We start from the raw sequence: 16,076 nt of genomic DNA on the forward strand, positions 1-16,076 counted from the left end.
CTGCCATTACACCGGCTTCGAGCCCCCTGCCCACTTTTCTTCACGCTAACGATACAGGGTCGCGAGTCGCGAGCACTTTCTCCTTTGAGTCCTAGGGCTGGGATCCGGCCAGGGGCCCGATTCTCCTAATTTTACTTAAGCGACATACGATTCACGTTCGACTCGATTCGACTGAGATCCAATCCCGACTCGATTACGATTGAAGCCTATGCCTATTCTGCTATTTTTTCTTTGAAATAAACGTTTTTATCCTTTTCTGTCATTCAATAATGAATCATTTTGTCTGCAAATGATTTACGATTGCAAAATGATTGTACAGCAAACTACCGTATAGACCAAAATCACCAAAATAGCAGACCAATCGCACACCAATCAAACGTCAATCGAATACGATTGGTCTTTTATTAGTAGCAGAATGCCCGATATGGTTAAAACTGCTATTGCGATCATATTGCGATTCGATTTCTATTCGATTTTGACATTATTAACTTAGGAGAATCGGGTCCCAGGACGCGAGCTGCCTCGTTAGAAATCCTGCGATACGCGCGGACGACTGACGGCCATCACCCTTTGCGTTCGTCGAAGAATGGCGATGATGCAGGCCGTCAAGTCATGCTAATCATAGGTATATTTGCGCTTGAGCGATCCACAGTGCACAGCAAGACAGCAACAAAGGATAGTTACAACCTACACGTCATTTTGAAATGTGAGGATGGGTTACCAACCACGTATATCTGGTGATTTCCAGTTTTACATGTAGCGGTTGTTTTCGGAATAGAAGGCACCGTAGTGTTGCTAGGTCACTAACACAAAATAAATAAAAATACAAATATGAGTCATAGTTTTATTAGATCATTTATGTACATATGTAGTAATATAAATATAGAACTTTTTCCGGATCCAAACTGGATCTAACAATCATTAAAATATTGAGACTACATAATTTGTTTCTAATAATTTTTATTTGTAGTTAAGAAAGGGAGCAATATTTGACAGTTATAAAAATATTACAAAGGAGGATGCCAAGCCGCCATAGTTATTTAGGCCCTGAGTGCCCACAAGTGACATCGATTGTTTCTATTAGTATGCCCCACAAATAATATATTGATAAAAGAAAAAATATTGAAAATAGTTGGAGTTTTCAAATTACAAGGTTTTTTTTAATGTGCCCTATATAAGTATTAAAAAGTTATTGAAAACTTTCTCATTTTCAGCAAGAGCGGAATCCATATTCAGGCCGTGGTCGTCAGGTATAGGAGAATCGCCAGAGTCAGTATTCATGGTCAAAAACGTCGATTTTTATAGCAAAATACACGCAGCGAATCACTAAGATGCAAATGCAAACAAAGTAGTGCAATGACATTTCTATTATTGTCAACTGACAGAAATCTTTATTTTTTCCGGATTTTAAATTGGCAAGCTAGCAAATGTCTGTTTATTTCGTTGTATCGTTTCAATATTATGTTACTGAGATATATCGCGTCGTGAATAGAAGAGTTAAATACGTAAAATTTACATATTTTTTTTTACTAAATTAAATTTCTTGGGCATTGCAAGGCCTAAAATCGGCATTCCCCTTTATTAATCAAGAGTCAAGAAATTAAAATACTAACGTGTTACTGACGTTCTTATCTCGGCAAGAAGTATTACTATACATCTAATATCGAAGGATTCATAAAGGAAATAAGTCGAAACATTAAAACATGAGTACAATTTATATAAATCTTAATCAAAAGCCAAAGACACTGAGACAATAAATAATTAAGTTCCCTTGAAGTTACAACAATCAATTCAATGATACCTGATGTAGTTTGTTGATTTCATTTCACCCAAATTCAACCATTTGATTCTTACAAAAAATGCTTTCTATGACATTCACATATACTATCTAAAATTCGAAATAATACCTCAAAGGTACAATCCCACATATATACATCGACTGATGAACTCATTACCCTCCTATTTAGCGCAGTCGGGTAAAATATCAACATATTTGCAGTAAATACATGACACGAGTTTCAATATCCTCCTTAGACTTATCGGTCAAGCTATCAGCAATCATGCCAACAATATTTTTATCATAAATAGTTTCTAGAATAGTCTTGTCTTGTCGTTCTTCTGGACTTAAATGTTCTTTTAACACTTCTAGAATAAGTTTATCTTCGTCTCTTTTCCATTCGGGTGTTTCTATTTTAACTATTTCATCTTCGAACATGATTCGTAGTGAGGAGTTGGAACTCTCGCTGAAGTCGTTGACTTCGCTCTTGCTAACTGTGATCACCATAGATATGTTGTTATTTTCTGATGTCGGCGTTGTGTACTCTATTGATATGTTTTCCTGTAAATAAAAGTTATATTTTGATCAGCAGTTTATTTTACAGTCCAATAATTTCCAAAGTGTTATTATGTCGTCCAAGAGGCTAACAATATTTATATCGGGTGTGTCGTACTTAATTACATTAAATCCTATCACATATACTTTATGATATTCTACAGCTAATTGTAAAAATAATAACCTAATCAATTCAGTGGTTTGGCCACAGGAGTCATTTTTCGTTTTCATAATTTACAACATCATGTATAAAGTAGAGATAAAGTTAGGAGTATTGAATGTTTTGACCAGTTGACAGCTGTCAGTTTTCAAGGGAGTATTTCAGTTGATTGTAATGAATGACTGATTCTATATGGTTTTCTAATTTTCGCACATTTTTATTCTATGTACTTTGTTTGAAAAATTCATTTTTTATTTTTGCGTATTTTATGAATCTGAAATCTAATCTATTATAATAGTGCAATTTTTGTTACATGGAAGACACAAATACTTACAGTTTTAATAGGAGCGTCTTCCTCTATATTAGGCTCCGGTTCGGGAACAAGAGCTTCAGCGTTATTTTCGATCATTTCTTCATCCTCACTGGAAAGACAAACACGTATTTTCAACATCAATCAACTATTATTATTAATAGATTTGAGTCGGAACAGACAACACTTCTGTCCAATTTTCTACGCCATTTTTGCCATTTTTAACTACTGATGATAGTAAAAAACATGCAATACCATCTAGCTAGGGCAATAATTAAACTCGTTTTAGCTTTGCTTGTCCGAAGTTAGCCACACTTCATCATCTCCCGAGCCCTTTCCCAACTATGTTGGGGTCAGCTTCCAGTATAACCGAAGATACCTACACATTCACAATAAATAGTTAAATTGCTAACTTTGGAAATGCAAAATTATTTGATGAGAACTCTAGATAGACTAGATACTGTATAAATAACAAAAAATATTGTTATAATGTATGTAAGAAAATCTTGGGAGTCTTAATTTGAAAAACTTCCTGGTCTTCGATTAGGATAAAATTTTGCACACGCTCTGAGTTCTGATGACAAAACATGGCTGGCTAAGAAACGTAATTACAAATTCAATTAATCCAAAAAAACTGTGCATGCTAAAAGCGTGTTTTTTAGTTTTTTGGACTCTCAATATTATTGCTTCGTACCTCATAGACTGATCCGCCTCATAGTCCGTGACAGTGTCAGACAGTGGCATGACAGTTGTGTTGTTGCACAACGACAATTCTGAGGGTATCTCCGTTGGCTGCGGTGGATCTTGGGCAGACGCTGGTGTTCGCTCCGATCTAAGTAGAATAAAATGATTTGGCGTTATGGAAGGAAAGGTTATCATTATTACAATCATGCTGCTTGAGAGACTGCAAACTGGGCAGTGGGTGGTAAGATAGCAAGCAAATCCTTTGTCTAGAAGCAACCCTGCTGCTTTGCGAGTGAAACCATCGACGGAAGCTATCGATATCTTAAATCGAATTTGGCTATGGGTATTTTATCCGTCTTAGAAGAGACACTTATTTTTTCCTAGAACTCCACATTATTTTTCAGGATCTGCCTGACTAATGCAGTCTCAGCAGATCGTCTACGGGTATTGGATTATGTACTTGGGTAACTGGGTTGAGGAGGTCACGATAGGCAGTTGTAAACCCTTTTTCTCTGATACAACCGGTTCACAGAAACCAATAAACAGCCACAGCAAAAGCAGAAGATCATGATGTTTTTCTGATAATGCAGAGTTTCATCAACATCTATTTGGCAGTTTTACATAAAATATGAATAATTCTCGCTACATATATATCGCGTCTATAGTACTACAATCTCTTACCGCGTCTCTACCCGATGCGGGAAGAGTGAGTGCACATGTCGGGCGAGGTTGGGGTAGTCCTGCAGCGCGGACAGTATGTCCGTGCAGATCTCACACGCTGTCGCCAAGTTTTTACTGTACACCTTGTGTAATGCTTCTAAGATTGGAAGTCTTTTCTCTTTTGGTACTTGCTCCTGAAAAAACAGTTTTATTATTAAATATTTTTTTTTAGTTTAGGGTTTTAGAATTGCAATGAATTCTTTTCTTTGAAAACCAGACGCTGATTATACAAAACGATCACAAGGAAACATATTTATAGGCAACTTTAACTGCTGCACTGATATGTATAAAATACTAGCTTTCGCCCGCGGTTTCACCCGCGTCCCGTAGCCGGATGGTGACAAAAACTATCCTAAAACCTTCTCCCGGGTCTAAGTTACCTCCCCTCTAATTTTCAGCCAAATCGGTCAAGCCGTTTTCATGTTATTTCGTGACAACGGAAAGCGGGTTTCATTTTTATATATATATAGATAGTTAAATAAAACTACTTTTACGGATTTTATCGCGTTATATTAATATTATTTAATCCCGATCAGAAATCAATATATATATAGATAGATTAAAATCACCATAACATCAAAAAATACAAGACAATCAAAAAACTTACAACAAATAACAACCACATTAACATACCTCAACTTTCAAAACCAAATCCGCCATACAGTTTCTAATAAAATAATCTCTGAACACTTCCAATTTATCCGCTTGTTCCGGATTCAGCAAGCATAGGAACTCCTTGTACAAGTCTATGCATCTATGACCGAGTTCCTTCTCCAGCTGTGTTGCCAGCTTTAAAGGATCGTGCTCGTAAGGATTGAAGTTAGAAAGGAGGACTAATATCTTGTTTTTTATTGTGTTGCATGTTCTTGTGGATGTCCGCGCAAGGAGTTTTAGGTGGAACTTCGTTACAAATGCTGGAAAGAAAATGGAGTTGAGAATTTGATTTTTGAGGCTGTAAAGTAATAACAGGATTTTAACGGCCACGTTGAAGAAAAGTTATATTTTTGTGGGTGTTAATATTACTAGAAATACTCAAACTTTACTTTAGGTTCTACTTAAAAAAAAAACTCAAGTGTGACAAAGATTTAATGATGTTCTTAGTAATCTTTAAAATTTTGTGGTGTTTCAATATTAGACAGATTAGTATAAGAAATAAAAATAAGTAAAAAACACTTACCAATATCTTCTAATTCACTAATGCTAGTATCACTTTGACTTATACTATTCAGTCTCACATTTTTCTTATTATTCTTCAAAATTTTTATCTTACTCTGAAGCGCCTCTAACGACGACATATAACTATTCTTATAATTACTAACTAACAATTTTAACCTATTCGATACCTTCGGGTACCTTTTGACGGCACAAAAACACATAACCTCTTTCTTTTCACTGAAGTAATCACTTATTAACTTTTGTCCTTTCGTGCAAATTTTTCTTAACAACACACAGCAGGTACAATGTGGGTCATATATTTTCTCTATAGTTTTCGTTGTCTCTGGTTTGTCTTTGGTTTTTGGGATTTCTGTGGAGGTTGTAATGGGGGCTGTATTAGAGTCTACGGTCATAGTGAATGGTACTAGATATGCTCCTGTGCTGGTTTCCACGAGTTTGTATGCGTTGTTATTTGCTTGTGTGGTGGTAGCGAGTTGTATGTCGAGTTTGTCTGCGTTAGGTTGCGTGCGTCGCTTGATGATGTCGATGGGTAGCGGCGGCTTGGTGGGCGCGGTGACGGCTTGCCCAAACTCTATGTCGACTCCCTCTGCTGGAACGCCCGTTTTTTGGGTCCGTTTCATTAGGTAACTCTGGAAAGAGAGGAATTTTAATTAGTTATTTTTTAAAACTTTGAGCTTATCTTGTAGTGTGAGAAATGTAGGGGTACATCATCGGCCCATGTACAACTTTGTAAAATGGATGATGGAAACATATTCAATGAGAATTGTGGAGGTTTACAAAATTACATGCATTTGGCACCTATTAAAAAAAATGTAACTGATATGTTAAAAATATAAAAAATACATAATTTATTCTTTCATTTTCGCTACCAGCCCTAATCAAAATAGAGTCCATCAAATAGGGGATATATATGTCAAAATGGGGATTTTGAAATATGTATACACTATATGTTTTGACTGTATAACTAACCCGGAACCGCTTGCTGGTCTTGGCGAGGTAGCGCAGCCAGATCCTGGGCACCTCGTGCTCGGGCTGCTCGTACAGCGTCATGCGAGGGTTGAAGGGTAACAGCTTGTGTTTCAACGGCGGCACTGAGCGGGTTTCCAAGTATTTCTGAAATGTAAAGATCATATTAGATAGAAGATGGTGATCACTGAAACACGGGGTATTTAATATCTGGGTCAAGAATCAGGACTTCACAAGTGATGTATGCAAAATTATTTAGTTATTGATTCCAAACAGTAAAAACGACTTCAAAAAGCACAAAGTATAGGATTAGTCTTTAAATTGCTGTAGAAAAGGGTGTGTCATTTATGTTGCGTTTGATTTGCCACCAATGTACTAAAGAGGCATAGATAACATACGCGTAACGTCATGCCATCATCGAAAAGTTGTCATCAATATGATTAAACAAGTATAAACACGAGGTGCTACAAACTTTTCAGGAGTTCCCTCGACTCTCGTCGTCTCAATCATCAGATCAAATTCTTATCTTCTTAAGTCAGCGTCAGTCCTCAGTGCGCGTGACCGTGGCTCTGCAGTTCCATGCTAGAGTATGCTAGAATATGTACAGAGTGAACACTTACATTAATGGGATTATCCTTGTCTCCATGCTTCCTGACCTTCTGCACGTGACTGTGCAGCACGGAGGGCGGCATCCAGGGGAACATGTGCTTGGTGACGAGCTGCATGGTCAGCGTCAGGCCCCAGTGAGCGGAGCCGTTGTTCGGCTTGAAGATGTCCGCGTTGTCGTTCACGTAGCGCCAGAACTCGTCCATGCCTAGGGCTATTAGTCTGTGGAGTTGTATGTTTGGTTTTAGTATGGGTATAGTTTAAGTAGGTTTCTTAAATAAGTTAATAGAATTGATAATTGAAGATAGATGTAGCCTGGTTCATGAGTGTCTCTTCTAAAGTTCAGCACATTCATGCCCATAGCAAACGCGCCTTAACCATCAACCCGCAAAGTTAAGTACAATATACCGTTTGTTTCTCGAGATAGAGAGCAAATTATATATCAACAGGGTCATTTCCAAACTTGACTTCATCCGCGGTCTCAACTTCTTCCCGTACTCGGACCATATATGGCTTGTATTTCTCCGGGACAGTCTAGATTTGCAACAATGACAGTTTTTTCAAATTGACTCAGTAGTTTCGGAGCTTTTAGGGTACAAAGAAAGAAACATTTTTTGTTCCTTTTTTATTGCATTAGTGTAGATAATACAAGTAAATAAACTCGACTCACTGGTCCTCAGAGTACAGATAGCAGAACCTCCTGGGATGGTCTCCGCGGAAGGGCATGGCGGGCAGCAGGTACGGGTACAAGAACACGGCGCTGTTGGCCACCACCTTCAGGAACGTCTCGTGGAACTCGCCCACGTACAAGTTCTTGTGGACGTAGCGCCGATTGCTGTGTATTTATTTATTTATTATTTATATGAATAAAGATGTGTTTATTTAGGCATTTACATTATGTGTCTTGTACTTACCATCTGTCAGTCTCTTTTTGAATGAACCTGAAAATAGATAAAAACAAAATCAGACCAATTTATATATTTAGGATACAAAAAGCAATAAGATTCAATATGATCTTACTAAGAAAACAACATACAAATAGCAACATTATCCACTTATTACTGAACTATACATTTTGATTTTAAGTCTAACTGCTGATTTAATTTCTTAAATCTTGACATTAGCTTCATATAAATGATGTCTTTCAATCTGTAATCGCAAAACAACGGATAGACCGGTTACTGAAACCCACAGTAAATGTCACCAAGAAACCTTAACCAGGCGGGATCTAGTATCACTACATAGTATAAAACAAAGTTGTTTTCTCTGTCCCTTTATCCTATCCCTATATATGCTTAAGTCTTTTAAAACTACGCAATGAATTTTGATGTGGTTTTTTATAGATAGACTGATTGAAGAGGAAGGTTTATATGTATAGTAACATTCATTAAATAGTGGGGAAATACTGATATCCCGTGCGAAGGTGGGGCGGGTTAATAAATATTAGACTCACTGTATCATAGCTTGGTTCTCAGGAGTGTCTGCACTGACGGTGTCCTGCCACGTGGTGATCAGCTCCATGGCTGGTTGTAGGTTACACACGTTGGCTACCGACTGAGGGTTATCTGCCACTATCTTACAGAATGTCTCCTGAAAACATGACAGAACATTGAACATGTCCTTATTATAATTAAAGAAAATTGGCAAAAAATGTTGAATCTTTTAAGTGCATCAACCACGGAGAGCAAAATGACGAGTGGAAATTTCATTACGGAAATCTCCTAAGAAAGTAGCGTCGCCAAAATGCAGGTGTTCGGGGGACGAGAAACGTTGCTGTAGCTTGTGCCCGCTTCTTCTTATAATTCGGTCCAGATGTTATCAAAAAGATGAATTGGTTTCTTGTTGATTTAATAACAGCAAACTATAATTTGTTTAAGTTACTACTTATTAACTATTTTAATAAATACATAGTTCGTTTTTTCAATTTATTTTTTATTATTTCGAAATAGTATACGCGGAAGAAAAACAACCATCAGAAGTATCACCATACAATACTAAACTAAACTCAACCATATATACCTAAAATACTAAACTCAACTTACAATATACTCCTTATACTTGTGCGCGAAGCTCCAGTGTACAGGGTGCACGCACAGCTGCAGGAAACACCCCGTCGCTAGCTGCACGTGCTGCCTTAGCTGCTGCTGTAGCAACAGCACTTGCTCTGGCAACACCTGCGGGGAGAACAATGTTGCCAACGTCAACAAATACTCAATTCTTTATTAGCATTCCATAAGTTGTAGGTACAGCTGGTACATTTTACAGTCTAGAATCAATATGAACCCTGTAGGGCACAGCAGAAGAAAAGGTTACAAATATGCATTTTTAATAACAACTAAAATACAACTTATTTAACTTTTGTATAATGTAACTTTTTTACATATTTTACAAAAGTTGTCCATTGTCGATATATTGTGATTTATATGCGGAAATTTTATTTTATTAGGTAATAATATTTTTCATTCCTATGTTAACTAGATCCTTTTGTTAATCGGACACATTATAAATAGAACTTGTAGATTTTCCAATTTACTTGCGTGCGGTCATACAATCGTGAAGATGGTCGTAAAAGGTAGACGAGCTAGGCAGACGATTAATTTGTTGTTCTGATTACTAGAGATATTAATATGACTTATATCAGGCTAAAATCAAAATTCTATCCCTAGTAACCAAACCAGAGATAGATCAAATATTGGGAACGTCGATAAAGTAACAAAGGTAACTCACACAAGCAGCATCCTGTACTTCAATAAGCACGTACTCTGTACTGTTCTGCGCCGGCTTGACGTGCTTCTGTATGAGGGGCGGGGCGCCGTCCAGCGAGGCGGGCGTCGGGGCCTCCTGCTCTTCTACGAACACTTTCACTACTGAAGACTTCCTGGGAATGTAACCGACACCAATGGTTAAAAAATAATTATAAATAAACACTAATTACTGATTATAGGTTAAGGAAAACATCTTGAGAAAATCTGGACTAGAAAGTCTGTAATTAACAACCCATTTTAAGCAAGTGTAGAGATTAACGTTGATACAATCGCTCAATGAAATATAGTTCTCGCCAAATTTCATGGCGTCTCAGAATAATGCTGCGAATTGCAAACTGTACTATTGGGCGAGAGAAGTGCGCAGCGGGTATGGCCCACATGCGTGGAATATGGTTGGGAGTAGCCATCAAGTTTGGCGGGAACCGTAAATGCCATTCAGCTTATAAATAGTGCGGTCATCTTAGTCGAAAGAATCCGGACAGATAGGCCATTACATCATATTGACACCCACATACCACAAAACGGATACCTACATAGATCGGATAAAAACTTAAAAAATTGGTTTCTGCGCGACTAGAAAACTACACAGTACAAGCTAGAAAAAAAAAGAAAATAATCCCACTAACTTAGGCGCTATTTTCTGAGGTTTATCCACAGTCTTCCCTTCCCTTGTCACTGGTGTGTCACTCTCCTGCGGTTCACTCTTCCCGACAGACACTCGAGAGTAATTCGTCTTCTCAAATGTAATTCTGTCTGATAGCTTCTGTGTAGTTCTGGGGCCGTTCTCCTCGTCTGACAGAACTTCCTGTTTGCCTTCCCAATGAGTTGATACCTGGAAAATAATATGTATTTCGTTTTGTTTTTATCGGTTTAAAATGCGATCTGACATTGGCTGTCAGTAGTTGAAATGTGATTGCCTTTCATCACACATTAAACTGAATACATATTTAAAATTCTTATTCCTCAGTAGGTACAGACCTGTCTGATCGTCATCCCATCGGGAAATGAGAGTGAAGGAATAGAGAGTGCACCTGTGTCTGTGCAAATGCTTGTGCAGTATAATAGGTCCTGCGCAGTTGGCTGATCTCCTAATATGAGAATAGTCGCCGTGGCCGATAGGAAGACATTATCACATACCTCTTGTCGACTGTTATCAGTGAGCACACTGTTGGCGAGACTGTCAGCCTCAGCCTCGTCAGCCGCAGCCTCGGGCATGATGTTGAACAACTCAGTCACCAGATCATTCAATTCCTTCTTAGATATCTTTATTATACAGACCTCTTGTCGACTGTTATCAGTGAGCACACTATCTATTATACGTACCTCTTGTCTACTGTTATCAGTAAGCACACTGTTGGCGAGGCTATCAGCCTCAGCCTCGTCAGCCGCAGCCTCGGGCATGATGTTGAACAACTCCGTCACCAGATCATTCAGTTCCTTCTTAGATATCTTTATTATGCTGTTGCCTAGAGCTTCCTCGTCTTCATCGTCTGCAAGTAGAATTAATAATTACGAAAAATAATAAAGAAGAGTCTGAAAATTATGCTTTATAACAGGATATTTGTCAAGTATCAAAACATTAGTAAAAACTCGGAGAAGTTGCTAACTAAACTAACTCCCGCCTCGCCTCGCATTCGAAATGTGTGTGTGCAAACAGGAGTCAATGTGGAAGAATTACTATTAAAAAAGAACTCAATTTTTTTATCCATATTTACCCTATTTGTCTTGTGTGTGTCAGTTTTTTTTTCATTCTATAAATATCAAAAAGAAAGTAACTCACGCGCATCAGGATCAGCCGCCACATTATACTCTGGATCCGCTTCATCATCATCCTCATTCTTCGAAGTAGAAGCCGGATTCAGGCACTCGTTCAGGAACTCGTTCCACAGATCATCGACATCCGGCATTGGTATATCATCGGGAGGTACGAAGGTACTCTCTATATGCTCTATGGAGGTCGATGATAGACTTAGTTTGGACCGAGTGCGAAGGGCTATTGTGGCCTCCTCTTCAAGGTCCAGTTTTCTGCGCGCGGGCGTCGCTATATCCTGTTGTATGAGAGATTGTATTATGAACTTGATATTTGGCGAAAATTATATTTATGTAATGGAAATGTTTCTGAGTTTTGGAATCATAGAATTTTTCTTCACATTAACAAATAAAATACCAGTTCGTTTTTATGTTAAGCTTTAAATGTATAATGGCTAAGGAAAATAACAGGGGAAGTACAGAAGGGAATATAGGGGTAGTAAATAATGGAGTACATAAATATCATAAGGGAATAAAATGTGCTATGCAATTATGTTTAATGACGTGAGTAAAACCATTAGAAAAGGCTACTTACTGTGATATAAAACCCTCACATAATATATATTAACTTACCTGTGGCACTTTGAAAGGTCCATCTTTAACAACTTTAGGACTGACGGAGTGCTGGCTGTGAGGAGTGGCCGGAGTCCTGGGCTGCGAGTCCAGGTCACTGCACGACTCTAAGCCTTGGTCATCATCACTCTGAATAGAACCAAAACATATTTAATCAGGCATTGTTTTCTTTTATAATATTCTGGTTAATTTTAGAGGTATTTAGAAATTGATTTATATGACAAGATTATTCAAAACAGTTGCCTTTTGCACAGTCAGTCATTTAGGCTCCATATTTTGTCTCAACAAGATAATTTGAAATACAATATGGCTTTTATAGTATACTAAATATGTCAGGATGGTTGTTATTCCTTGGGGAGTCCTATGTTCAGCACTAAATGCAATTGGCTGATATGATGATGATGAAAGATGGCTTACAAAACTTATATTTTCCTATTGGGGTAGTAGATACAGATCAAAAAAAGAAGACGGATCACAATCCATACAAAATTGCCCCACGTCCTATAACAACGTGACGTATCTCAAAAAAAAGATAAAAATGTTTAAAAAAATATGGCATACTCTCTAATTCATTTTTTTTACACCTTCATACGAAAAAAATGCTTTAAAAATTGTTCAGGCGCTGTTATGAAAACATCGTTCATAGGACTATTTATAGACTATTTTATTAAATTATTTTTTTTTTTGTTTGATAGGGTATACCTCACAGGTGGTCTCATAATCATCAGGTCAGGATCTGATGATGGAAACCCTGAGAAATCCAGGGCAACTTTTGAAAGTTGTAGGCATGCGCAGGATAAAAACTTGACTATAAGGTGTATGTCTTATAACAATATGCAACAGTAAAGGTTTGGAGCTGACCTGATGATGGAGACGAAAGAAGGTCGAGGGAACTCGACAACCGAATATGTAAACTAGCTCGTATTTGGGCTCATAATTTTTGTATTGATAAGAACTTTCCACTTATGCGGATAGTGACAACTGTGCTTGTCACTGAAAAGCCAAAAATAAAAAAAAAACTTCCAAAAACACTGAAAAGCAAAAAAAACTAGTCTTAAGAACATCGGCCTAGAAGTCGGTGGGGAAATAAACTTAGGTACATCCATTAGACACCGACTTCTGAGGTAGTTTAAATATTTTGTTGTCGAGTTCCCTCGACCTTCTCTGGTCTCCATCGTCGGGTCAGCTCCAAACCTTCACTGTTGCAAAGGTCTATTCAATACAAATAATATGAACCCAAACACGAGCTAGTTTACATATTCGGTTGTCGAGTTCCCTCGACCTTCTTTCGTCTCCATCATCAGGTCAGCTCCAAACCTTTACTGTTGCATATTGTTATAAGACATACACCTTATAGTCAAGTTTTTATCTTGCGCATGCCTACAACTTTCAAAAGTTGCCCTGGATTTCTCAGGGTTTCCATCATCAGATCCTGACCTGATGATTATGGGACCACCTGTGAGGTAAACCCTATCAAACAAAAAAATAATTTAATAAAATAGTCTATAAATAGTCCTATGAACGATGTTTTCATAACAGCGCCTGAACAATTTTTAAAGCATTTTTTTCGTATGAAGGTGTAAAAAAAATAAATTAGAGAGTATGCCATATTTTTTTAAACATTTTTATCTTTTTTTTGAGATACGTCACATTGTTATAGGACGTGGGGCAATTTTGATCCATCTTCTTTACAAAATCAAAACTCACAGGGACATCATCATGAGTTGGTTCATACTCGTCATCATCTTCGTCTTCCGGCAACTCTTGAGCTATCAGAGCCTTCACTTCAGGCCGGGTCTTCACCGGGATATGATTGATGGGAGTCAGCTCCAATTTCTCTAGATTCCAAGCTGTGGTCTTTGGAGATACTTTCATTAACTCCCTGGAAAATATTTTTAAGAGGCTTATAAGATCGAAGTCAATTGTTGGCTCTGGTATGTGGTGTATATAATTAACGAAACAAGTTCAGTGGAAAATTTCAGAACTAAACATTTTTATATGGCTAAGATTACTTATTGCCTGTTGCAGTATCTGTATCTCTATATACAACATGTAACGTAATTAACGCACACCCTCAAACACCCCAATTAGAATATTATGTTATAATCATAATACATACACTGAATTTTTAATTTAACATGTATATGCATTGTTATTTACTAAATTAGTTATACCAATTCCTGGAGAACTTTTTGGTCATACTACTACGCACGCAAATATCGCGCCGCGCGCCGCTCTACTCGACACAACATAACGAAACTACGGAAAAAGCCGACAATACACAAAGTCTTATTACTTTGAGTTACGGTCTATTTCAATTTGTTTTGACTGTACAGGGTTAATATGACAATAATTTCCGTAGCTTTAATTATTTTTGGGGAAAAAAATTACCTATATTAAAAATGATATAAATCGATTCAGTAAACGTTTCTGAACAAACTAATTTCAGGATGTGCGTTAATTAAGTTACATGTTGTATATAACAGTACTAGCTTTCGCCCACGGTTTCACCCGCGTCCCGTAGCCGAATGGTGTCAAAAACTATCCTAAAACCTTCTCCTGGGTCTAAGTTACCTCCCCTCTAATTTTCAGCCAAATCCATCAAGCCGTTTTCATGTAATGTTGTGACAACGGAATGCGGGTTTCATTTTTATATATATAGATGAGAAATGAGTAGAATGTGGTGTTATTGTCGCATCATAGACCTACTTACTTAACTTTTGCTCTTGTTAGTTTAGGCCTAAGACTGTCCTCATCAGGCCCCGAGTCTTCTTCCTCCCGCATCTTGACAAGTGCCAATACACGGTCATTTGTCACCACTTTCTGAAACAATTCCTCAAAGCTATAGAAAAATGTATGTATGATACTAGATATTATTTGAAGGTCTGCGTGTAACATATTTTGATGTAGAGCAAACTAATGTCTCACAAATTAATGAACTAGTAGTCCCTTCTTTGCATGACACTGGTACAGCAGTCTGCAATACTCAACTTGACATGATAGCCATAACAAAAACAATTCAAGTTCACTTATACATTGAAATTTACAATCTCTAATGCTGATTATATTGTAAACTTTTGTGTGTAATGAAGAGCTCTGGAGATGTCTTTCGAAGAGGCAATAGAGTTTTCATTGAGTCCATAAAATAAACTGAATGAATTCAAGCATAACCTAAAGCCAAATATGATAGTATACCTTTATAATTTTTCTGACACTAGTTTCATCTAGATTATTCTTAATTGCAGAAGCATGGAGGTTCCTATCAACCTCTGCAGAGTTATCTGGAAGAACATCCTCAGGTTCACTGCTCCCACTGTTACGACTGAAATGTTAAAAAGTAATATCCTCAAAAGTAGGCTTACAGGCTAAGTGCAATCAAATTAAATCTTTGGAATGCTGTACACCGCAATATTTATACTTTTATTCGAATGTACTATTCGTAGAAATTACTCAGCGCAAAATAAGGAACAGGGGCGTGCTATTCCATTAAAAAGGTCAATATTTACTTTAAGAATACTATTTCGCACGAGACTCATTTTCGGTAAATTGGTTTCTTACTTTGAACAAATTTTAAATAATGTTATGTATCACACATCCCTGGTCTCAACTTTAATAAATATAAAATGAAATATGATACCGTTTTCGTTTCTTCCCGCGATTCTTTCCTTTAACCTTTGCAGAAATATTTTCCATGCTGCAATCATTACTTCCAACTGTTGCAGATTTACCAGATTTTTCTTTATTGTTCATATTATCTCACTGTGCATAAATTTTTGGTATTTTTAGTTAAATTATCATAGAAATTTCGAATAAATTCAAGACAAAAAAGCAAGACGTACTAACGAAAAGTTGACAACAATTTCATAATAATTCATAACAATAATGACTGACATTGACATTGTCAATTTAAAAGTCAACACGAAATCCATAGACAACCACAGTAAACCACAGAATACATAATATACAGAACCTAAT

General features: G+C 37.2%; 1 protein-coding gene across 2 annotated transcripts; it reads right to left on the reverse strand.

Annotated features, from left to right (window-relative positions):
• Nucleotides 1–830: 830 nt before the first annotated feature.
• On the reverse strand, nucleotides 831–15,958 carry LOC124638233. 2 transcript variants are annotated; one of them, XM_047175132.1, is made up of 21 exons: nucleotides 15,739–15,958; nucleotides 15,297–15,423; nucleotides 14,815–14,924; nucleotides 13,809–13,983; nucleotides 12,102–12,230; nucleotides 11,500–11,767; nucleotides 11,043–11,209; nucleotides 10,346–10,551; nucleotides 9,682–9,832; nucleotides 8,997–9,128; nucleotides 8,408–8,544; nucleotides 7,869–7,895; nucleotides 7,625–7,789; nucleotides 6,969–7,176; nucleotides 6,352–6,495; nucleotides 5,384–6,011; nucleotides 4,840–5,120; nucleotides 4,168–4,340; nucleotides 3,497–3,634; nucleotides 2,827–2,914; nucleotides 831–2,338 (listed from the first exon to the last, which is right to left on the reverse strand). In XM_047175132.1, the coding sequence occupies exons 1-21, from the start codon at nucleotides 15,849–15,851 to the stop codon at nucleotides 1,985–1,987; spliced, it is 3,921 nt and encodes a 1,306-aa protein (XP_047031088.1). In that variant the 5' UTR covers nucleotides 15,852–15,958; the 3' UTR covers nucleotides 831–1,984. The 2 variants fall into 2 exon arrangements, with proteins under 2 accessions (XP_047031088.1, XP_047031089.1); XM_047175133.1 differs by lacking the exon at nucleotides 15,739–15,958 and having other exon boundaries at nucleotides 14,815–14,920; nucleotides 15,297–15,315.
• Between the last annotated feature and the right edge of the window lie 118 nt (nucleotides 15,959–16,076).

The sequence above is a fragment of the Helicoverpa zea genome, chromosome 17, assembly GCF_022581195.2.
Source record: "Helicoverpa zea isolate HzStark_Cry1AcR chromosome 17, ilHelZeax1.1, whole genome shotgun sequence".
Taxonomy (NCBI): Eukaryota; Metazoa; Arthropoda; class Insecta; order Lepidoptera; family Noctuidae; genus Helicoverpa; species Helicoverpa zea.